General features: G+C 39.2%; 1 protein-coding gene across 1 annotated transcript; it reads left to right on the top strand.

Moving 5' to 3' along the window:
- Nucleotides 1-291: 291 nt before the first annotated feature.
- Nucleotides 292-1,200, top strand: LOC149958457 (uncharacterized). Its single transcript, XM_090167188.1, has one exon. The coding sequence runs from the start codon at nt 292-294 to the stop codon at nt 1,198-1,200; it is 909 nt and encodes a 302-aa protein (XP_090023314.1).
- The last annotated feature ends 23,973 nt before the right edge of the window (nt 1,201-25,173 follow it).

Genomic DNA, 25,173 nt, shown 5'->3' on the forward strand with positions numbered 1-25,173 from the left:
ATTTTTAATCAATAAAGCACTTAAAGGTGTATAATTAACGTTAATTTCATTATTCTCTGTCGCGTCATTTTTGAGAAATATGAACCCTAGCCGACCCTAGCACTAACTCCTCAGTTCGTTTGTCTGTAGATTAGACCAAAATTTATTTTCTGCGTCGCGTTCCCAACGTTATGCAAAAATGTACTTTTCGGAATTTTCGTTCTGGCAGATTGACGCTGGTTTCTGATTGTATTGATTGTATATGCGTTGAATTTTTGTTTACTTTGATAGATTAACTTTGCAAGCTGCAAAATGCCGTACCATCGTTGCTGCGTTCCACTTTGTTTATCTACATCTAAAAACAAGGGCGTAGCATTTCATCAATTTCCTGTAAATAAAGATTTTTGCCAATTATGGGTTGAGAAAATCTTAAGAAAGGATTTTGGTGTTTATGAAGCTTACAGCTCAAAGGCGAATTTAGTTTGTAGCTTGCATTTCAAGGTCTCGGATTACTGCGAAAATCTTAAAAAACGGCAGCTTAAAAAGGTAGCCATTCCAACTGTATTCCCTCAGTATCCTAAGTACCTACAATCAAAACAAACAGTTTTCAGAAAGACTACTTCCAGAGAGTGTCAATCTTCAAAGATTTTAAAGGGAGCATCATCTTTAACATTGCAAGAAGCTAGAGTCCATCAAGACGTTTCTAGTATTGAAGAAAATTTAGTGCCAGATGAAGTTGATGTGCTGCAGATGCCTGTTCATTTTTCAGAGAATCCAACTCTAGAAAATATTGAGCACATGAAAAGGACCATTAACAAATTGAGGTGCAAAGTGTGGCGACAAAATCAGAAGTTGCAAGATCTGGAAGAAGAAAAGGATTCTGTCTGTGAACAACTCAATAAAATCGATAAACCTCCAATAAAGAAGGTTCAAAAACTAATGACTGACGCTGACGAAGGAAACGAGGATGCTATTTTCTTGTTAAACCTAGTTTGCAACTACAACAAAAAGCGCCCTACATGGAATGAAGTTTCCGTGAGGCAATGCGTTACGTGGAACGTTTCTAATCCAAAAGGTTACAACTACCCTAGACGTCATGGCATCCTATCTTTGCCATCCAAGAATACTCTCAAAAGATACGTTGGAGGTATTAATGGGAACTTAGGTTTTGAAACTGATTGTGATAAATTGAAAATTAAACCAAAATTGTTCAATAATTAATTTTAATAAAATCTTTATTTTATGCTTCATCATAAGTCTTAGGCCGAGTCTATTTTGGCCCGTTTTTCGGGCCAGTTTAGCCGATGACTATTTTGGCCCGTTTTTCGGGCTAAATTAGCTTACTTTCAAATGCTTAGCTATTTAAGCCCGAAAAACGGGCCAAAATAGTCTTCACCGCGCGGCCAACACTATTTTGGACTGTTTCTCAAATCGTGCGAAAATAGAGTTTGGCTGGGTTACCACTATTTCGGCCTGTTTTTCGGGCTTCGATTTTTTACAGGCGAAATTAGTCACGGCCGCGCGGCGCGCACTATTTTGGCCTGTTTTTCGCAGCAGTTAATTTGAGGGCTTATTTAGTCCTTATAGGGTGGAATCACTATTTTGGCCCCGGAAAAACGACGAAAAATAAAAACCGGCTAAGATAGTGTTCACCGCGCGGCCGTGATTATTTCCCCCCCGCTACTTTTTTATTCAAAAGTGCTCTTCGTTGCGGGTTTTTTGTACTAATAACGTCATGAATTTATTCATTTCAACCATGAATATCGAACTGTATTAGGTAGACTGGCTTCGGCTGATCAAATGGGCGTGGCTACGTCGTTCACGTCACGCGATTTAGAAAGGTTTTGATTGGCTTATTCGAAATTTTTATTTCGTACAATTTTAATATAAATAATTTTTGAACGAAAATATGTAAATATATAAATAGTAAATATACCTTTATTTATTATTAACCACTGATTTGTAGTAATAAAGTATTTTTGAAAGAATTGTGAGTGACTTCAGTGGAAAAAGGTAAAAAGACCCCGTAACCATGGCAACCGACAAGAAGTTTTTGAAACAGGCGCGTGACTAGAGCTCGACGTTTGGATAAAAATTAACTACTTATTTTATTTTTATCCATGACCTAGAATTATCCGAAAATATAAATTATTTTTTTGCGTATCCAAAAATAAAACCTAATCGAAGTTTTGGTGGTTAATTTATTTGCTACGCCGAGCTCTACGCGTGACTATCAATAATCTACGAATTGCTGTCTTTAAAAAAGTGGGCCTGGCAGTCCCAGATAATAGTCTCACTCGAGCTTATCTTATTCTGGTATCTAAGGGAATTTATTCAATGAGCAACCGTTTTGCCATGGCAACGAAAAATGTTTTTGACAACACAAAATATAAAAATTTACAATTGAAAATAACATGAGATTTTGACCTCAAATTGATCAAAAGTTGATCAATTTTTATATTATTTTTGTCAATTTTTATCAATTTTTTCTATTTTTGGCATTTTCTAAATTTTGAAATTTGTTAAAATTTTTCAAAGGGGGGGGGGGGGGGTCCTAGGAATCGGTCAGAATCCCGTGTTATTTTCAATGGAAAAATTTCCATTTGTTGTTGTCAAAAACATTTTTCGTTGCCATGGCAAAACGGTTGCCCATTGAATAAATTCCCTTTAGTATTTTTCATGATACATGAAGGTCTTCCAATCCCCCGAGTTTGAACAAAATCGGTGGGTTACACTTCGGGATGTCTCCTTGTAAGCCAATTCCTAGTTAAATTTGTTTGCTACTATAAGATGGCCACTATTTTATTTCTCCAAATAATTTAGAGATATATCTAATATTTTATATTTAACAGTTTTTTACTGCGTGTTCATTATTTTCTATTTTTGTGATCGGCAAAGTTGAGAACCCAGAGCGGCCAGTCCAATTCGGTTTTCACCGAACTATTGAAATAATTAAGTTAACAGTTACTGTCCCACAGTAGAAATCGTGATAGCTTAATAAATTAATTGCGAATTTTGTAGAAATTGTAATTTATGGGTATAAAGTTTGAACTAAAAAAATAGTTTTGAGAGGGTGGATATTGAAAAAGGTAAGTGAGTGAAACTGATAACCCAGGCCACCGAATTTTTAGAAGGCCCATTTTTACAACTCAAGGGGGTGCAAACGAAACATTGTAATATTTGGTTAGGCGCAAAATGGGCCCAAAATCACCCTGCTCTTAGGAGAATCAAGTGAATTTGAAAATATATTTCTTCCGGGAATTATTTTTACATTCCTAGATTTTAGTTTAAACTTATACAATTTTACATTCAAATTTTACTACATTCATTTATTTTCAGAAAATAACAGAAATAATGAGTTTTTTAATTACGTACACAAATTAATCGTATTTTTAACACCGACGTGGAAACGTTTAACGCTCAAACGAATCAAATGTCCTTGTACCACGAAATGTCGCTAGCCCCGGAAATGAACGCCGCGTATCATACGACATAGCGAAACTAGTCAAACAATGGTACAATATAGCAACGGCGAATTCTTTTCGAGCCCCCCCCCCTAGCTACGTTACAGAGATAGGAAAGAAAATAACAAGGGGCCAAAGAGAACGTTTTGGTCACAAGGCGCACAGGGACACCCCCTCCCGAACACCGTCCCAAAATAGTCAAAAGTCAATAAGTCACTTCTAAAAGGTCGAAAGCGAAACGTAAAATTATTTCTAGAAAACAAAACTAAAGGGTTGGAAGGGACAAAGAATATAAATTTTCTATATTCTTTGGAAGGAAAATATCGCGATAGTTTTCTAAAACGAAACTAGTTTCAGTATTTAACTTTTTAGCGTCAATTCGATACGCGTTCTTTGACCAATAAAAGGAAAAATTATAATTTTATATTAATATTAATAATATTAATTATATATAAACTATATGAATTGAGATGTTAAAACGCGAGAAAAGAAAGGAATATCGCGTAAATTTAGGAGAAGAACTTTATGAAAGATGGAACGTCTTAAACTGGCCTATACAAATGAACAGTTTGCTCATTTTATATTTCGGAAATGGTAATTATATTTGTTTTCTTTTAACTATATTAGAGATTTTTATAAATGTGCACATTCAATTTAAGGGATAGTTCGGAGAAAATAAACCATACAAATTTGAAATTAAAGAATTATTCTATTAAAAAAGGTAAATAGTGAATTAAAACTAGTCAGTGGTGGCGAAAGCAAATTTTTTCAATGGACGCTTCAATAAAAGATACTCGGTTTTTACTCCCCTCTCCAAATTCATCTGGGAAGCAACTATTTCCGGTCGGTCGGTTAAACGGTTAGAATGGCTTGCCAAAAAGTCATATATAAGCCAATTGGAGACGCGTTTTTGCCCTTGACATGAGAATTTTGCGTCAGATAAGAATTGCGTCGACTCACGTGTATAAGGAACATACTATACTAATGTTAATTTTCGATAATATATTTTAAGGTGAAATATACAGGGTGTCTCAATTTTCTCGATCAGGCCATTTTCTCAAAATGTATTTATGCTAGGGTTCTGAAATTTGCAGGGTTTATTTTTTAGGTATGGAAGGCTTGGGATACTAAATTTCAGAAAAATCGAACGAGTTTGTGCCATTTTGGAAAATTATTTTTTCACCGGTAGGTGTCACGCAAAATGTTTCAATAGAAAAGTTGTAGGGCATAGTCGAAAGTGTAAAAATAATTTTGGTTCGGTTGAAAAAGACCTATTTTTCACTGAGTTCGGAGGTCGGGGGAAAAACAAGTTGTACTAGCAGGCAATAGCCTTTAACGAATTGTAGGTAACATGCATTTCAGTTATAAGATTTCGAAAAATAAACAAATAATAATTAGCCCAAGTGACAAATGTTTTTTTAATGACTTCTACAAAATGTTTTCAAAAATGCCACCTTCTGATGCAATGCACAAATATGCACGATGTTGTATATTGCGAAATGCTCCCCGAACCATTTCTGGAGTCACCCGGCGACATGCTTCGATGATTCTTTGTCGTAAATCTTCAACGCTCGTCACAGGTGTTTGGTATACTTAGTCCTTTACGAATCCCCAAAGAAAAAAGTCGAGTGGTGTTAGATCAGGGGATGTTGCAGGCCAACGAACAGGACCAGTTCTTCCGATCCATCTTCCAGGAAACTCGTCGTTTAGATATGCAACCACGTCACGATATTGGTGAGGTGGCGCCCCATCTTGCTGGAACCAGATGCGTCTGTACTTGGCCAGAGGAATGTCGTCCAACACGTTGGATATTTCATTTTGAAGGAACTCCAAATAGTTTTGACCGTTCAGACGATTTGGCAGGAAGAACGGGCCAATAATTCCGTCACCTAACAGACCAGCCCACACATTTAAGCGAAACTGCACTTGGTGGCGGTGAGGAAATCCCCAGTGTGGATTCTCGTAGTCCCACATATGTTGGTTTTGACGGTTGAAAGGTCCATCTCTTCCGAATGAACATTCGTCGGACATCAGTAGTTGATCGTGAAAATCCTGGTGTGCGTCAGCCATGAGGCAAAACCAATTGCAGAAGTCGAGTCGGCGCTGTCTATCACCGTCATGAAGTCCTTGGTGAAGTGTCGCTCGACCAACCCTAAGTCAAAGCTGGCAGTCCTGACGCTCGCTCGAGGATAGGCGACGAAGTAGGCAAGTATGGTGTTTTCCATGTCGATGTCCTGGAGACCACGACCACGAAACCTCGGATTGATATTACCCCAGTTGTCGAAGTCGCGGACCACTCTAAGAACCGTCGTATGACTTGGTCTGCAATTGGGAAATCTTCGTCTAAATAACTGACTTACTAGAGTAGCATTACGACGACCTTCTCCGTAAAATAATTGTAGCATATGAGCGCGCTGATCTCGAGTGTAAAGAGGCATACTGGACAACAATCGGCCAAGCTGAGATAATGTTTTAACTTTGAAATGTAAACGCTTTAAATACTACTCGGACAATTGATATTTCACGTTAAAAAACAACAAAAGAAAAATAAGCGTAATTTTTGGTCTACAAATCTTTGTTTGATGATCTTACTCGTAACCACGTCGAAATGGAAGACGCGGTCTTTGTCTACTTTGTCTAATTAGGTGTTGAACGTAATAATTTTCTTTAACAATAACTTTTTGCAGATCTGATTATTAACTACATAGCTGAAAGCATAAGTTCCCTAAAATAAATGTACATGTGTCATGTGATTATGTACGATTGTTTACGTTAAAGGCTATTGCCTGCTAGTACAACTTGTTTTTCCCCCGACCTCCAAACTCAGTGAAAAATAGGTCTTTTTCAACCGAACCAAAATTATTTTTACACTTTCGACTATGCCCTACAACTTTTTTATTGAAATATTTTGCGTGACACCTACCGGTGAAAAAATAAATTTTCCAAAACGGCACAAAATCGTTCGATTTTTCTGAAATTTAGTATCCCAAGCCTTCCATACCTAACAAATAAACCCTGCAAATTTCAGAACCCTAGCATAAATACATTTTGAGAAAATGGCCTGATCGAGCAAATTGAGACACCCTGTATAATGTTACTAGAACTAAGTATAAGAAGATAATATTATTATTATTATCATCCTCTTATGGTATAAATAATTGAAATTATACGGAATATTTTTATATTACCGGGCCATTTTAAGCCTTCTCATGGAGGCAGAGTTAATTAATTTCGTATAAAATTATCTTTCGTAAAAAGATGAAAACTAAACGTATTACTTTTGCAGTACGGTATGCAACGAGTGTTTCCTTTTAACCAGGTAACTTTTTTGGCATGTTAAGGCTTAGCAAACAAGTTGGCAAGCCAAAATATACCTCTCCTCGGTAGAATTGTCCCTAGTGGTATTAATTTCTCGAGATAACCCTTAAAGATATATCTCCGCAATTTAGAGTTATTTGTTAAAAATATTAACCCATTTCTATCCCGCCCGGTATAAAATTTTAATTATAATTAAAATAATTGAGACGAAACGACCAATTTTAATTTATTCAGAATATCATAAGTTAAGTAGTTACAACAGTAAGTTAGACGTACTATAACAATGCACAATTGAATTAAACCCTTTTACAGAACAAGTTTATCAGTTAAATATAATACGAAGCAAATTTTAATGAAAGAAATATCTACAGAGGCTTTTTGGAATTACTCGCTTACGAAATACTTGCCGCATCTTTAACGCTCATTTTATTTCAACACTCGCCCTTGATGAAGATACCGTAGATATCTGGTAGTGGACGACTCGTTCACTTCCTGTTGACGTTGTGACGCATACCACATGAAAAAGACCAATGCCGTCCAATTTCCAATATCATATAATGACTCGCACACCCAAGAAATCATTGACTGCGTTAGAAATCGTAGATATCCAAATATCCACACCAAATGTATTTACAAGAAGCAAAAACCTTACCATCAACAAAGCACAGAGAGCCACTTGACTAACCGCCACCTCTTAAAGCAATTAACGTTAAATTATCTCCTTTGAATTAACAGAACTATATATAGGTCGTTAAGAAAGTGGACCACCCACAGGGTCTACCCTTTAACCCTCTAATCTCGGCTGACTGCGCTAAAACAAGATTTAACCTTTAAAAAATACCAGATTAGGCCTTCATAAATTCATTAATAAAAAAAGACTTTATTACCTATTATGCTTACGATGCCTGTCTTAATTTCAGTGAATCTAAGCAGCTATCGGTGGTTCTGTGGTAGAGCGCTCGACTGCCCAGCCGAATGGTCTGGGTTCGAAACCTGGGTGGCGCATTTGTTTTTAATCAATAGAGAAACGCTAAATTAGAATTTCTTCGATGCAATAATTTCAATTTCAATTCTATTTCAATTAAACCAAAATTTCGTACTCTATTAAATACGCTTCCGATAAAGCTGAAGGTCTAATTTTCAATAAGGCGTAACAAGTGTCGGTGGTTCTGTGGTAGAACGTCCGCCTGTCAATCAGGAGGTCTCGGGTTCAAATCCCGCCCGATGCGATCGCAAATTGATACTAAGACGAATACCGTGTACAACTGGTGGAAACCCTGCCATTGGACGTTGAGAGGTAGCATTACACTCAGCACTCGGTCCGTCCCAAAGTCATTAAGAAGAAAACGCCCATATAAACACAACAGACTCAACATGCACAACCATCAGAACACAAACACAACAAATTCAACACTCACAACCTACGCATAAACATTACAAAAACGTAATACACCAAACCGTCACGACGGTGAGCGAAAAAAACACCATCCAAACCAAACCGCAAATGCATTCGTTAACGCTCACACTTCCTGTTGACGTTGTGACGCATACCACATGAAAAAGACCAATGCCGTCCAATTTCCAATATCATATAATGACTCGCACACCCAAGAAATCATTGACTGCGTTAGAAATCGTAGATATCCAAATATCCACACCAAATGTATTTACAAGAAGCAAAAACCTTACCATCAACAAAGCACAGAGAGCCACTTGACTAACCGCCACCTCTTAAAGCAATTAACGTTAAATTATCTCCTTTGAATTAACAGAACTATATATAGGTCGTTAAGAAAGTGGACCACCCACAGGGTCTACCCTTTAACCCTCTAATCTCGGCTGACTGCGCTAAAACAAGATTTAACCTTTAAAAAATACCAGATTAGGCCTTCATAAATTCATTAATAAAAAAAGACTTTATTACCTATTATGCTTACGATGCCTGTCTTAATTTCAGTGAATCTAAGCAGCTATCGGTGGTTCTGTGGTAGAGCGCTCGACTGCCCAGCCGAATGGTCTGGGTTCGAAACCTGGGTGGCGCATTTGTTTTTAATCAATAGAGAAACGCTAAATTAGAATTTCTTCGATGCAATAATTTCAATTTCAATTCTATTTCAATTAAACCAAAATTTCGTACTCTATTAAATACGCTTCCGATAAAGCTGAAGGTCTAATTTTCAATAAGGCGTAACAAGTGTCGGTGGTTCTGTGGTAGAACGTCCGCCTGTCAATCAGGAGGTCTCGGGTTCAAATCCCGCCCGATGCGATCGCAAATTGATACTAAGACGAATACCGTGTACAACTGGTGGAAACCCTGCCATTGGACGTTGAGAGGTAGCATTACACTCAGCACTCGGTCCGTCCCAAAGTCATTAAGAAGAAAACGCCCATATAAACACAACAGACTCAACATGCACAACCATCAGAACACAAACACAACAAATTCAACACTCACAACCTACGCATAAACATTACAAAAACGTAATACACCAAACCGTCACGACGGTGAGCGAAAAAAACACCATCCAAACCAAACCGCAAATGCATTCGTTAACGCTCACCGTCACACGGTGGTTTTGCCAACCCTTTGAGAAACTGCGTACGCAGTGATTACACTTTGCACCGAAAATGCGAACGCGTTCGCAGTCCTGACAGACAGACAGACCCACCCACAGACCCACCCACAGACCCACCCACAGACCGACCCACAGACAGACACGGTCGTTGTATAACCCCTCCTAGGGGACTTTGTCCCCTCGGAGAGGTAAAAACCGATGTTATGTTCGAGAAAAGTTTCCAACTTTCTAATATTTCAACAAGCACTATATAAATAGTAACTTATGAGTCCTGGCTGTTGGAAATATTACTTCTTGATAATTTCTGGGAAGTTGTTTTATTTAAGCGCCTATTGTCACAATTGTCCAAACAGTCACTCTTTTTGGTCTTCGTGTACCCTGCATTACTATATAAAACTAAAATCATTTAAACTGCTTTTTCAAATATTACTTATTCTTTTTTCCCTTTAATAAAGTTTTGTTTTCTAAAATTTTCAAATTGCATTATGACTGCTACTTTACTATGTAAAATGAACCTAAGAACATTTTTGAGCAATTGACGCCATTGACTGTGTTAAAAAGGCGGATTTCGGTTCCCCGGATTAGTTTCAGAATGGAAAAGGCTTCCGCGCGGAAAGTTTAATAAAAAAAATTATTAAAAATCGGTAAACTTCGCCCAAATTATATGAGATTTCAATTTAACTGCAAATTGGCAATTTTGCTGTTCAGGGGTTTCGAGCAGCAAAAAGTTTGAAAATCGCTGGTTTAGACAATATATTGAAATATGATATTTTGAGATTTATCCAGTTAATTGATTTAATATATCGAGAAAATGTCCTATTTGAAAATTATATAATTTTGAAATTAGACCACCAGCCTACACATGCCGTACTACGCTAGCGGCAATGGACTGGAACTAGCGTGTAAACAGACCTCAGACTGTAAACAAAAAGGGTGAACCGCAGTTCCGGTTTTACCATAGCAAAAAGTCTGCAAATTTTTGCGTTTCGAAAGTTTACGCGAAAAAGCAATGCGCTTATATAGATGAGCTAATGGAAATGATTTTTCTCGAAAGGAAAAATCATAAGGTATATATTTTTTATTATTCTTCGGTTTTTAAAACTCAGCTCGTTTTAATCAGGAAATTATAAATGAAAAGATCGTAATGGGTGAGTATCCGATGCAGTTCCATTGTCCAAAAGTGACCCGAGAAGAATCAACCACCGTCAATCTGCCAGAAAAAAAGGGGGAAAGCAGTAAGAGACGTTTTCATATTTATATTCCGGATATCGCTGGACTCCTGCAGCACCAAAAATAAAATATCTAAAACCAAAGACTGAATTAAACAATATACATTTTTTTTATAAACGAAAAATGAAATGTTTTTTCTAACTCTTAAAACTTACAAAAACTAAGCGTTTTTAAAAATTAGGAGAATTATATATTATTATTTTGGTTTATATTTTATATATTAATGTGTTTTCTTCTCCTAGCAGAACGATTTTCGCTATGATAGTTCGCAAATAGAACTGACTTCAATTTTCGAATAGTACTATAACTAATCTTACTCTCTATTATGCTTTTCGAGTTACTGTTTTCGAAACAGAATAATTTTTCCGTTTTTACATGAACGCCTTTAATCACAAATAGGAGGGAGGGATCAAATTTGCCCGTTATAGCGCCATAACCGCACATAGAACCGACCTGATATTAAAACCATTAACACTACTATTTGTACCCTTTAGAATGTTACCTTGTTTGTCGAGTTACCTCGCACGGTTTTCATGAAAAATGATATTTAGCGTTATTACATAAGCGCGTTTAATAACCATATTACAAATTGATGGGAGGGTTCAAATTAGGCCCTTTATAGCGCCATTACCGCACATAAAACCAACATGATATTGAAATTACTAACACTACTATTTGTACCCGTTAGAATGTTACCTTGTTTGTCGAGTTACCTCGCACGGTTTTCAAGAAAAATGATATTTAGCGTTATTACATGGGCGCGTTTAATAACCATATTACAAATTGAAGGGAGGGATCAAATTTGCCCGTTATAGCGCCATAACCGCACATAGAACCGACCTGTTATTAAAACCAGTAACACTACTATTTGTACCCTTTAGAATGTTACCTTGTTTGTCGAGTTACCTCGCACGGTTTTCAAGAAAAATGATTTTTAGCGTTATAACATAAGCGCGTTTAATAACCATATTACAAATTGAAGGGAGGGTTCAAATTTGGCCCTTTATAGCGCCATTACCGCACATAGAACCGACCTGATATTAAAACCATTAACACTACTATTTGTACCGTTTAGAATGTTACCTTGTTTGTCGAGTTACCTCGCACGGTTTTCAAGAAAAATTATTTTTAGCGTTATAACATAAGCGCGTTTAATAACCATATTACAAATTGAAGGGAGGGTTCAAATTTGGCCCTTTATAGCGCCATTACCGCACATAGAACCGACCTGATATTAAAACCATTAACACTACTATTTGTACCCTTTAGAATGTTACCTTGTTTGTCGAGTTACCTCGCACGGTTTTCAAGAAAAATGATTTTTAGCGTTATTACATAAGCGCGTTTAATAACCATATTACAAATTGAAGGGAGGGTTCAAATTTGGCCCTTTATAGCGCCATTACCGCACATAGAACCGACCTGATATTAAAACCATTAACACTACTATTTGTACCCTTTAGAATGTTACCTTTTTGTCGAGGTACCTCGCACGGTTTTCAAGAAAAATGATATTTAGCGTTATTACATAAGCGCGTTTAATAACCATATTACAAATTGAAGGGAGGGTTCATATTTGGCCCTTTATAGCGCCATTACCGCACATAGAACCGACCTGATATTAATATTACTAACACTACTATTTGTACCCTTTAGAATGTTACCTTGTTTGCCGAATTACCTCGCACGGTTTTCAAGAAAAATGATATTTAGCGTTATTACATAAGCGCGTTTAATAACCATAGAACAAATTGAAGGGAGGGTTCAAATTTGGCCCTTTATAGCGCCATTACCGCACATAGAACCGACCAGATATTAAAACCATTAACACAACTATTTGTACCCTTTAGAATGTTACCTTGTTTGTCGAGTTACCTCGCACGGTTTTCAAGAAAAATGATATTTAGCGTTATTACATAAGCGCGTTTAATAACCATAGAACAAATTGAAGGGAGGGTTAAAATTAGGCCCTTTATAGCGCCATTACCGCACATAGAACCGACCTGATATTAATATTACTAACACTACTATTTGTACCCTTTAGAATGTTACCTTGTTTGTCGAGTTACCTCGCACGGTTTTCAAGAAAAATGATATTTAGCGTTATTACATAAGCGCGTTTAATAACCATAGAACAAATTGAAGGGAGGGTTCAAATTTGGCCCTTTATAGCGCCATTACCGCACATAGAACCGACCAGATATTAAAACCATTAACACAACTATTTGTACCCTTTAGAATGTTACCTTGTTTGTCGAGTTACCTCGCACGGTTTTCAAGAAAAATGATATTTAGCGTTATTACATAAGCGCGTTTAATAACCATAGAACAAATTGAAGGGAGGGTTAAAATTAGGCCCTTTATAGCGCCATTACCGCACATAGAACCGACCTGATATTAATATTACTAACACTACTATTTGTACCCTTTAGAATGTTACCTTGTTTGTCGAGTTACCTCGCACGGTTTTCAAGAAAAATGATATTTAGCGTTATTACATAAGCGCGTTTAATAACCATAGAACAAATTGAAGGGAGGGTTCAAATTTGGCCCTTTATAGCGCCATTACCGCACATAGAACCGACCAGATATTAAAACCATTAACACAACTATTTGTACCCTTTAGAATGTTACCTTGTTTGTCGAGTTACCTCGCACGGTTTTCAAGAAAAATAATTTTTGGCGTTATTACATAAGCGCTTTTAATAACCATATTACAAATTGAAGGGAGGGTTCAAATTTGGCCCTTTATAGCGCCATTACCGCACATAGAACCGACCTGTTATTAAAACCATTAACACTACTTTTTGTACCCTTTAGAATGTTACCTTGTTTGTCGAGTTACCTCGCACGGTTTTCAAGAAAAATGATATTTAGCGTTATTACATAAGCGCGTTTAATAACCATATTACAAATTGAAGGGAGGGTTCAAATTTGGCCCTTTATAGCGCCATTACCGCACATAGAACCGACCTGATATTAATATTACTAACACTACTATTTGTACCCTTTAGAATGTTACCTTGTTTGTCGAGTTACCTCGCACGGTTTTCAAGAAAAATGATATTTAGCGTTATTACATAAGCGCGTTTAATAACCATAGAACAAATTGAAGGGAGGGTTCAAATTTGGCCCTTTATAGCGCCATTACCGCACATAGAACCGACCAGATATTAAAACCATTAACACAACTATTTGTACCCTTTAGAATGTTACCTTGTTTGTCGAGTTACCTCGCACGGTTTTCAAGAAAAATAATTTTTGGCGTTATTACATAAGCGCGTTTAATAACCATATTACAAATTGATGGGAGGGTTCATATTTGGCCCTTTATAGCGCCATTACCGCACATAAAACCGACCAGATATTAAAACCATTAACACAACTATTTGTACCCTTTAGAATGTTACCTTGTTTGTCGAGTTACCTCGCACGGTTTTCAAGAAAAATAATTTTTGGCGTTATTACATAAGCGCTTTTAATAACCATATTACAAATTGAAGGGAGGGTTCAAATTTGGCCCTTTATAGCGCCATTACCGCACATAGAACCGACCTGTTATTAAAACCATTAACACTACTATTTGTACCCTTTAGAATGTTACCTTGTTTGTCGAGTTACCTCGCACGGTTTTCAAGAAAAATGATATTTAGCGTTATTACATAAGCGCGTTTAATAACCATATTACAAATTGAAGGGAGGGTTCAAATTTGGCCCTTTATAGCGCCATTACCGCACATAGAACCGACCTGATATTAATATTACTAACACTACTATTTGTACCCTTTAGAATGTTACCTTGTTTGTCGAGTTACCTCGCACGGTTTTCAAGAAAAATGATATTTAGCGTTATTACATAAGCGCGTTTAATAACCATAGAACAAATTGAAGGGAGGGTTCAAATTTGGCCCTTTATAGCGCCATTACCGCACATAGAACCGACCAGATATTAAAACCATTAACACAACTATTTGTACCCTTTAGAATGTTACCTTGTTTGTCGAGTTACCTCGCACGGTTTTCAAGAAAAATAATTTTTGGCGTTATTACATAAGCGCGTTTAATAACCATATTACAAATTGATGGGAGGGTTCATATTTGGCCCTTCATAGCGCCAATACCGCACATAGAACCGACCTGATATTAAAACCATTAACACTACTATTTGTACCCTTTAGAATGTTACCTTGTTTGTCGAGTAACCTCGCACGGTTTTCAAGAAAAATTATTTTTGGCGTTATAAAATAAGCGCGTTTAATAACCATATTACAAATTGAAGGGAGGGTTCAAATTTGGCCCTTTATAGCGCCATAACCGCACATAGAACCAACATGATATTGAAATAACTAACACTCCTATTTGTACCCGTTAGAATGTTACCTTGTTTGTAGAGTTACCTCGCACGGTTTTCAAAAAATATGATATTTAGCGTTATTACATAAGCGCGTTTAATAACCATATTACAAATTGAAGGGAGGGTTCAAATTTGGCCCTTTATAGCGCCATTACCGCACATAGAACCGACCTGTTATTAAAACCATTAACACTACTATTTGTACCCTTTAGAATGTTACCTTGTTTGTCGAGTTACCTCGCACGGTTTTCAAGAAAAATGATATTTAGCGTTATTACATAAGCGCGTTTAATAACCATATTACAAATTGAAGGCAGGGTTCAAATTTGGCCCTTTATAGCGCCATTACCGCACATAGAACCGACCTGATATTAAAACCATTAACACTACTATTTGTACCGTTTAGAATGTTTTCTTGTTTGTCGAGTTACCTCGCACGGTTTTCAAGAAAAATGATTTTTAGCGTTATAACATAAGCGCGTTTAATAACCATATTACAAATTGAAGGGAGGGTTCAAATTTGGCCCTTTATAGCGCCATTACCGCACATAGAACCGATCTGATATTAAAACCATTAACACTACTATTTGTACCCTTTAGAATGTTACCTTGTTTGTCGAGTTACCTCGCACGAATTTCAAGAAAAATGATTTTTAGCGTTATTACATAAGCGCGTTTAATAACCATATTACAAATTGATGGGAGGGTTCAAATTTGGCCCTTTATAGCGCCATTTTTCTCCAAAATAGTAAGATCCAACACTTGCGATCCCAGCGTAGATTCTTTTCAATATCGTCCGTTTGAATAACTTTATCTAAGCCTTTTCTATTTGACGTTATGAGTTATGACTGCCCTAGTTTCAAAGATTTGTATTCCTACATCACGAAAATCTTTAAAAACTGTGAAAGTGTTTGCTGGTTTTTGCAATCTGAACTTTTCTTCCGCGGCATTTTATTAATATAAATTAATTTCGCGAATCGAAATCCTAACAAACACAAGGAGAACGCAACTAGCCTTTAAACACGCTAACGGAGGGTTGTGTACGAATTTCATTGGACGAGCGTCACGAGCCTTTACGCTGAATGTTTTACGGGCGGGGGGGGAAGACAATTTCCGAATTTTCCCCTTCCGACGGCAGCAGGCGCTAAAGCGTCTAGCCAATGAAAAACGTACACAAGAAAATCCACGACTTTTGACGGGTCGCGTTCTCCTTGTGTGGGGTGTTGTGTTTGTTGCACCTAGCTTACAGTAACCGACAAAGAAATTATTTTTGAAAAGTAAGATACGTGACCAATATCGGCGAATAGTTTTTTAAAAGAAAATTGTAAAAAAAAATCTTTTTAATTCCCTAAAGATTAAAGTTATGTATTTTAACTCCGATTCAATACGAATTTAAATTTAAAGGCAATTTAGTTTTTCTTTAATTATCCTAGGAAGCAAAATCTATCGGCTCTATATTTAAAGCTTATTTTCGCATGTTCCTGCGCGATGACCGTCAATAGTAACCTTACGCAAAAGGTGATGGAAGCAATTTGGCCCTGAGAAGGGATCTCTCAGGTTACACGGAGCAAGGAAATGGTGACGAAGTATACTTTTTGTTTTAATATCCACTTTTGTCTATATGTACAATTGGAGAGTGAACTCTTAAAACGACTTGCAATTTGTAAGACATTAATCCCAAATATTATCCTGATGATTTGTAATATTGTTTGTCTGCGAAAGGTTACAGATATTCGCCAGGTCGAAAACGAATTCGCTTTTTTTAGTTATATAATACGAACAATTAGTAACGTTCCAAGTAGACCAAGATACTTTTGGAAGATCAAAATCGCCCAGAAAAATTATGTCTCCTTGATAGGACGAACGAGTGTTTCTAAGGAAGGTTATGATAGAGGTCGGAGTAATGTTCAACTGTATATGAAGGGGGTAGATATATGTTGCCAATTCATAATTTGTTTTTGCTTTCTAGGCCTATTTCAAGCCATACGGCTTTAAAGTCTGCCTCTAAATCCAGTGTACGAATACACTGGATCCCCTTCAATACAGCTATAAGCGTACCAGCTCCATGAGTCATTCGATCAGTTCTATGTATATTATAGTGTTGAGGAAAGAAATCAATAGTAGATCTATCAGGCAATAACAAAGTTTCGGTATCGGTAGATTTTCAGACACGACGTTTTATTATATTTCATCGGCTTTTGTTAAGAGCCCCAGTATATATATATATATATCCATATATCTACATATACATCCAGGGTGTTACGGATAAGAGTACCGAAACTTTTATAATGTGTTCTATGGGTCAATACGAGTTGAAAATGTCTAATGAACCACGGTCCTAAAATGTACCGTTTAGGAGATACAAGCTTTCAAAATTTGACCTAAAAAAACACCGAAATTCACGCAAATGTGAAATCCTTATTATACCTTGATCACAATTGTGGTCTTAAAATGATCGGTTGTTTTTTAGAGATAAAGTGATAAAAGGATCGCCGAATATTAAAAGATTATTACAATATCGTACGGAAGTATGCCCTTCCAGATTGTGAATTTACGAAGAAGCTTTAAAAACAAGACTTGTAATAGTTTTCGACGTTTAACTGTAACCTAGTCGTGTTTGATAGTACAAAAACCAGCAGCACATAATTAATGGTATGTTTTTATTTATCAAAACAGAACAATTATTGACATGGTTACACGCACCGTTCACATTATTTACAAGAGTTTTTCGAAATGCCCACCTTGAACTCTAATGCACAAACGACAACGTCGTAAAAATGATTGACGAATCAGATGTCTGGTGTGTTTCGAATTGTCTCACATGCATCGATAATACGCTGGCGCAAGTCGTCAACATCTCGGACCTCTGTTTTATAAACTACGTCTTTCAGATGTCCCCAAAGATAGAAGTCACAAGCGTTCAAATCGGGAGATCGTGCTGGCCATGGAATAGTTCCTCCTCGTCCTATCCACCTTAAAGGAAATGTCGCATCGAGGTGGTCTCTCACGGCACGGCTGAAATGTGGGCGTGCTCCATCGTACAAGAACCACATCCGCGGCCTATAGTCGCTAACGGAACATCTTCCAGAAGCTCTGGTAGGGCTCGTTGCAGAAATTCCAGGTACGACTCTTCATTCAATCTTGGCGGAAGGAAATAGGGTCCCACTAATCTTCTTGCACTCTGTCCACAATCCACTGACAGAAGTTGCGGCGGTGTGGATAGTCGGCTTCGCTCAAGGCTTGAACATCTGTAAGTGGTAAGGGTGATAACGATGACCAAGAAGAATTCTCCAGACCATCACGTGATTTACATCCAGCTGTCGTCCCGCTTGACGGGTACTTGTGCTGGGGTCATCATTGAAAATTGTCAGTACCTGAAACATTCCAGATGGTTTTTTCAATGAAAACACTATGTTATAAACTACATCGCGCAAACAGATTTCAAATAATAACCTGTTCTTCTACGTCGAGTGGAACGTCTCGCACTCCTTCTCGAGAGGGTTGAAGTTGACCAGTTTCTCATAAACGCCAGTCCACACTTTCGAAAGTTCGTCTATTCGGTATTCTTCTGTTAGGGAAAGTTTCTTGGTACAGTAGTCGGGCTTCATCTCCTCTTCCTTCGGCTCGTCCGTACATCAAGTGCATGTCGGTGTATTCAGCGTTGGTAAAATGCGCCATCATTATCGAAAGTCCGGTGTCAAAGTAAGTACATTTACAAATTAACACGACGTTTTATACCGAAAATTGCAACATCACTAGAGCATCATTTACGATTAAACGTGTTGATTAAAAAATAATTTGTAGATGTATTCACAAACCCTCTTTCTTGGCGTAGCTTTGACTGTACGAATTTTCCACCCGGCCCCTTCCATCCCACTGATAACCCTTCCGAGTTATTTCTGGCTTCAGGTACTGCGAATTTTTTGCTCTTGCAATTTTCGGTATAAAACGACGTGTTAATTTAGAAATGTACTTACTTCGACACCGGACTTTAACCCTGTTTAACCCTGATAAATCCACGGTTCTCTATTGTGGTCCTATCAATCGTCTTTTCCAGTACCGGTTGGGTGGTTGGGTCATCAAGGCCAGCGAAATTGTTCGTGACCTTGGCGTCTTGTTGGGTGGAAAATGTTGGGCACCACTCACAGTCGGTGGGCTTCTGCCCGCGGCCTACGTGACCTGTATGTTTTAAAACGTTCGTTTTCCCATTTATCTATCAAGTAATTAAAGGTGTTATATCAATCTTATGTCCGTCCGTATCTCGATAATTGTTCACGTATTTGGTCCCCTCACCTGGTAAAGGATATTGAGAGGCTTGAGAGAGTGCAACGTAAGGTCACCAAGATGGTCTCTGGCCTTCGTTCTCTCTCTTACCCTGACCGTTTTGCCCGCCTTGGTCTTTTGTCCCTTTCGAATAGGCGTCTGAGAAATGATTTGGTTGAGGCCTTCAAACTAATTTTTGAGTTGTTGTTAGCTCTGATCAAATGGTCCTATCTCCACCTCCGACTTCGGCCAGGTTTGGCTGGAAACTGAGCTTCGAGCCTTCGACTCAGGTTAACGTAGAGGGTCCGTGTAAACTGGCCGCCTCGGCGAATTTGGTATCCTGCTGTGGGGTGGCGGGCCTCCGTATGAGGGCACGTTGGTCCTGTTTCCCGGCCTTTTGGAGTCACACCGGGATCTCAGTGGCCAGCTGTGCCGGGTTATGTGGACCGCTGCGTCCCGTCATTCCCCTTTAGGAGCTCTCTCCAAAGGGTATGACTCTTTACCTACGTTGGTAGGGTGTCAAATGGAGTTGCTATAGCATCCACTCTTAATCCCACGGCTGTGTGCGAAGTGAGAATTGGTCCACCCATTGCTGCACCTTCTGCTGGGGTTGAGTGGTTTGCGTCAAAGGTCCGACCATCAGTAGTAGGGTACTACTACCCGAGGGGCTAACGACTTCCCGTAATCGGTGTACGACCTAACTCTAATGATTACGTATTCTTTTGTACTCATTTGTAATCCCGTTATCATTTGTAATCTTCGTACTCATCTGTAATCACCCGTAATCATTATGAAATCACGCGTACTTATCTGTAATCACGTGTAATCATTTGTAAAGCGCGTAATCATTTGTAATCACGCTTATTCATTGGAATTATCCCGTACTCAATTACTCATCTGTAACAATTTTAAAGTTTTGGGTTGCCTGTGTACTCATCGTAATCATTATGTTCTCATCATAATCGTTCTGTACTCATCGTAATCATTCTGTACTCATCATAATAATTCTTTACTCATCGTAATCATTCTGTACTCATCGTAATCATTCTGTACTCATCGTAATCATTATGTACTCATCGTAATCATTATGTACTCATCATAATCATGTTTATTCATCGTAATCATCTGAACTCATTAATGATTACGTAATCGGTGTAGAGGCAAATTCTTACTGGCTAGCCCCACGCTACTACCCATGCTGGATTTGTCACCTGTCCGGGCTTGGGGACGCTGGCGTAGGGCACTATGAATCATAGTGCCCTACGCCAGCGTCCCTAAGCCCGGACAGGTGACAAATCCAGCATGGGTAGTAGTACCCTACTAATGATGGTCGCACCTTTGATGCAAACCACTCAACCCAGCTAAAGGTGCGGCAATGGGTTGACCAATTCTCACTTCGCACACAGTGGTGGGATTAAGAGTGGATGCTATAGCAACAACTCCAGTTGACAACCTACCTACGTAGGTCATACCCTTTGGAGAGAGCTCCTAAAGGGGAACGACGGGAACACAGCAGTCCACATAACCCGGCACAGCTGGCACCATAGATCCCGGTGTGCTCCAAAAGGCCAGGAAACAGGACCACCGTGCCCTCATATGGAGGCCCGCCACCCCACAGCAGGCTACCCAATCCGCCGAGGTGGCCAGTTTGCACCGACCATCTCCGTTAGGGTTACCCGAAGCTCAGTTTCCAGCCCAAACCTGACCGAAGTCGGAGGTGTAGGTAGGACCATTTGATTAGAACTAACATCTCCCAGTGCGCCACCACCCTTATGGGTTACACGAGCCGGACCCCAACTCCCCAGTAAAGCCACCAGTTATTGCACACTCTAACCCATTTAGGGCCGCAAGAATAGAAGGGAGCCCAAAGTAATACAGTACTTCAATGAACTTTCTTGCTATTTCGTTGTCGTGTATCCAGCTTTATGAAAAATAAACTTGCGGACCACCTTCAAGAATTCTATTTGTTTCTTAGGCTATTATGAAACTGCATTTAATATTCTAAAATGCATTTAAATCGTTTTCGATGGCTAGTTACAGTTAGTCTCTTCTATTTTACGCGCACGCGCAAAAAGCCATTTATTAGTTTTAGATATTAATTAGAGTCACGTTGAATTGAATTAAGATGTCCGAGAAAAAGAAGCAATCTGGTTCATTTTATAAAAAAAGGAAAGGAAGAGAAGCTGAAAAGCAAGCGACAGCTTTAAAAATGTTCATAAAAAATCCCGCAAAAAAGTGTTTTAATTAAGTTTTTATAGTAATTAATGTAAGGAATAAAAGAATTAAGTTTATTAAGAACAACCCCTGAGTTATAAATAAAAATATCCATTACTTTTATATTTAACTCATGGGTTCTTCGTAAACTTAATTCTTTTATTTCACATACAGGGTGTCTTAAGTTGTTCAGCCCAGGTGTTTTTCTCAAAATTTATAGTTGCTAGAAAAGTGAAATTATCAGGATATCCTCTCTCGGGGAGGACCCTTTTCTTTTGGAATTTTCAGAAAAATCGTGAAATTCTTCACCGTTTTGAAATTTTTATTTTTTGAACGATAGGTGATACACGAAAATTTTCAATCAACAAGTTCTAAAGCGTACTCGAAAACCTTTAATGAAATTGGTTTGGTCAAAAACTGACAATGTTTCATTGAAATAATACATCATGAAAAAAAAAACAGTTGGTAGTACCCAAAAAGTTTACGTCTCACGAAAAAGAAAGTTAGAGGCCATCGTACTGGACCATTCTTGCCTATCCATCGCCCAGGGAACTCGTTGTTAAGGTACTGCACGACGTGTATTTCTTGGTGAGCAGGTGTACCGTCATGCTGGAACCAAAGGCGTGGGACCTCGACTAATGGCACATCTTCCAACTCGTCTGCGACTTTATTTTGTAGAAAGGCCAGGTAGTTCTGCCCATTGAGCCGACGCGGAAGAAAACATGGCCCAATAACGCGATATCCCAGAAGACCAGCGTAATTGTACCTGATTGTAGTGAGGAAATCTCCAGTGCGTATTTGCATCGCTCCACATGTGGTTATTTTGGCTGTTAAACGGGCCGTCTCTCCCAAAGGAGCACTCGTCCGACGCAAGAATCAAACGGAGGAAATCTTCGTTTCCGTCGGCCATAGTACAAAACCAGTTACAGAAATCCAGCCGAAGTCGCTGATCACCATCGTAAAATGCTCGGTCGAGCGTGGCACGAAATGGGTGATGGTTATGACGGTCAAGGACACTCCAAACGTAGTACTTTGACAAGTCCAAATCAGAGAAGGTCATTCTTATGCTTACTCGAGGGTAGGCGATGACTGTGTCTTCCATTTTGATGTTGTAATGGCCAGGTCCGCGGAATCCGCGATTCACGTTGCTTTCGTTTTCAAAGTCACGGACAGCACGGAGCACATTGTGGTGATTTGGACGACTATCGGGATACAACGGCCTTAAATGGGTCGGAGTGTGCAATAACTGGTGGCTTTACCGGGGAGTCGGGGTCCGGCTCTTGTAACCCATAAGGGCGGTGGCTAGCTCCGGTCAAATGTTCCTATGTCCACCTCCGACTTAGGTCAGGTTTGGGCTGGATACTGAGCTTAGGCTCAGGCTAACGGAGAGGTCCGTGCAAACTGGCCGCCTCGGTGGATTGAGTAGCCTGCTGTGGGGCGGCGGGCCTCCGTATGAGGGCACGCCGGTCCTGTTTCCCGGCCTTTTTGATTCACACCGGGATTTCCGGTGCCAGCTGTGCCGGGTTACTTGGGCTGCTGTGTGCCCGTCGTTCCCCTTTAGGAGCTCTCTCCAAAGGGTTTGACTCCTTACCTTAGTAGGTAGGGTGTCGGCACTCTCACTCCCGCTGTTGGGTGCGAAGTGGGAATTGGTCCACCCATTGCTGCACCTTCTGCTGGGTTGATTGGCTTGCGTCAAAGGTGCGACCATCAGTAGTAGGGTTCTGCTACCCATGCTGGATTTGTCACCTGTCCGGGCTGAGGGGTCACTGGCGTAGGACACTATGATGATAGGCCTCCGGTGGTATGGTCTTTGTTACTAGGTACACCGGGCTCTAAATTATGACACACTGTCAGGATACAACATTTGAAATAATCGACTCAATTCAAGTACATTTCGTTGACCATCTCCGTAGTATAATTCGACCATCCTGGACCGCTGTTCACAGGTATAACGAGGCATCTTTTTATTTTACTGGAGTACGTTCAGAGAATGATTTTAAAACGAAGCTGTCTCTTTAAATAATAAAATGGAACCACACTTTAAGCGACAGAGTAGTGCAAAATAAAAAACACGTGGGAAATTCAGTTGGCATAAATTAGACGGTTTCGTGGACTTCTTGCAACATTCTTGCCCCAAATAAGACGCGTGAATTCTGGAATTGATCTACTATGTAAATTGTATTTTCTCTAAAAAAAGATTTAAAATGATTTGGCTTAAAAAGCAGTCCCTATTTTTATCTTTACCAACATACGATCATTTCAAATTAGATAGGTTTCTCTTTCTTTTTCATGAGTCGTAAACCTTTTTGGGTAGTACCAACTTGGTTTTTTTCATGACGTATTATTTCAATGAAACATTGTCCGTTTTTGACCAAATCAATTTCATTAATGGTGTTCGAGTACGCTCTACAACTTGTTGATTGAAAATTTTCGTCTACCACCTATCGTTCAATACTATACTGTCCTATGCAGCTGTAGTCTGGTGGCGCACTCTTCAAAGGCTAGCTTGCGTTGGCAAAACAGGAGCTATGAGAACAGCCTCAACTGCTTCTCTAGAAATTCTACTGAATATTCTTCCTCTACATTTGTTTATAGAGGAAGCTGCTACTTTTGGTGCCTATAGGCTAAACCAAAACGGGTGGTGGATGGCCAATAGTTGGGAAAAGAGCCACACTACGCTTTTTAGGGATATTTCCAGTCGGTTACCTGTTCTTTCAATGGGTTCTGACAACATGGCTGCTAAACTTCGTTTTAATAAGCCTTTCGGCGTGAACTTGCCTAGCCGCACAGAATGGTCAAATGTTACCCTCGGTACCAGAGGGGAAGTTGTCTATTTCACCGATGGGTCTAAAACCCATTTAGGTGCGGGCGCAGGGATGAACTGCCTAACGACCAAGTACGGCTTCTACGAGAGCCTTGGGATTTATGCAAGTGTCTTTAAGGCAGAGATTTCTGCTATCTGCTTCTGTGTTGACTTCTGTCTTAAGAAGAACTATCGCGGGAAAGTTATCCAAATTTGTTCGGATAGCCAGGCTGCTTTAAAAGCTCTAAACCAGTCTAGTGTTTCGTCCAGACTGGTTCTTAGCTGCTTGGATCTCCTTTCCAATCTCGGTACGCTTAATAAGGTTCAACTTTATTGGGTCCCAGGACATAAGGGGTATCATGGGAATGAAAAGGCTGACATCTTGGCCAGGGAGGGTGCGACGGCTGGGTTCTGTGGGCCAGAACCTGCTGTCCCTATCCCCCGTGGCTTGATACGCAGCCTGGTCTCCAAGTACATGACTAACCATCAACTTGAGCTCTGGCTCGAGATGGATGGCCAAAGACAGGCTAAGGAGTTTATTCCTGGCCCCTCTAGGCAAAGGGCGAAAGAACTGCTTTCGCTCTCAAAATCTAGTATAAGGTGGGTTACTGGCCTGCTTACAGGTCACTGCCAGCTCAACAGACATTTAAATCTTATTGGTATCAGCGATGACCCACTATGTAGGGCCTGTATGGCCGAGGAGGAAACTGCCTCTCACGTTCTCTGTAGCTGCGATTTTTATGCGGCTCAAAGGCTAGAGCATCTTGGGATGCATCAATTGGAAACTAACGACTTCTTTAATATGCCAGCCAAAAGTATCTTAAGGTTTGTGTCGGAGATAGGACTTTTCTAAGTCATAGGTCAGGGGAGAACAATGGACCTAGGGTCGAAGTGCATGGTTGGGCATTCATGCCTCCCCGCCCCCTCTCAATAATAATTATAATTATCGTTCAAAAATAAAAATTTCAAAAC

Source organism: Leiobunum rupestre, chromosome 2, assembly GCF_980474605.1.
Source record: "Leiobunum rupestre chromosome 2, qqLeiRupe1.1.hap1, whole genome shotgun sequence".
In the NCBI taxonomy this organism is placed as follows: Eukaryota; Metazoa; Arthropoda; class Arachnida; order Opiliones; family Sclerosomatidae; genus Leiobunum; species Leiobunum rupestre.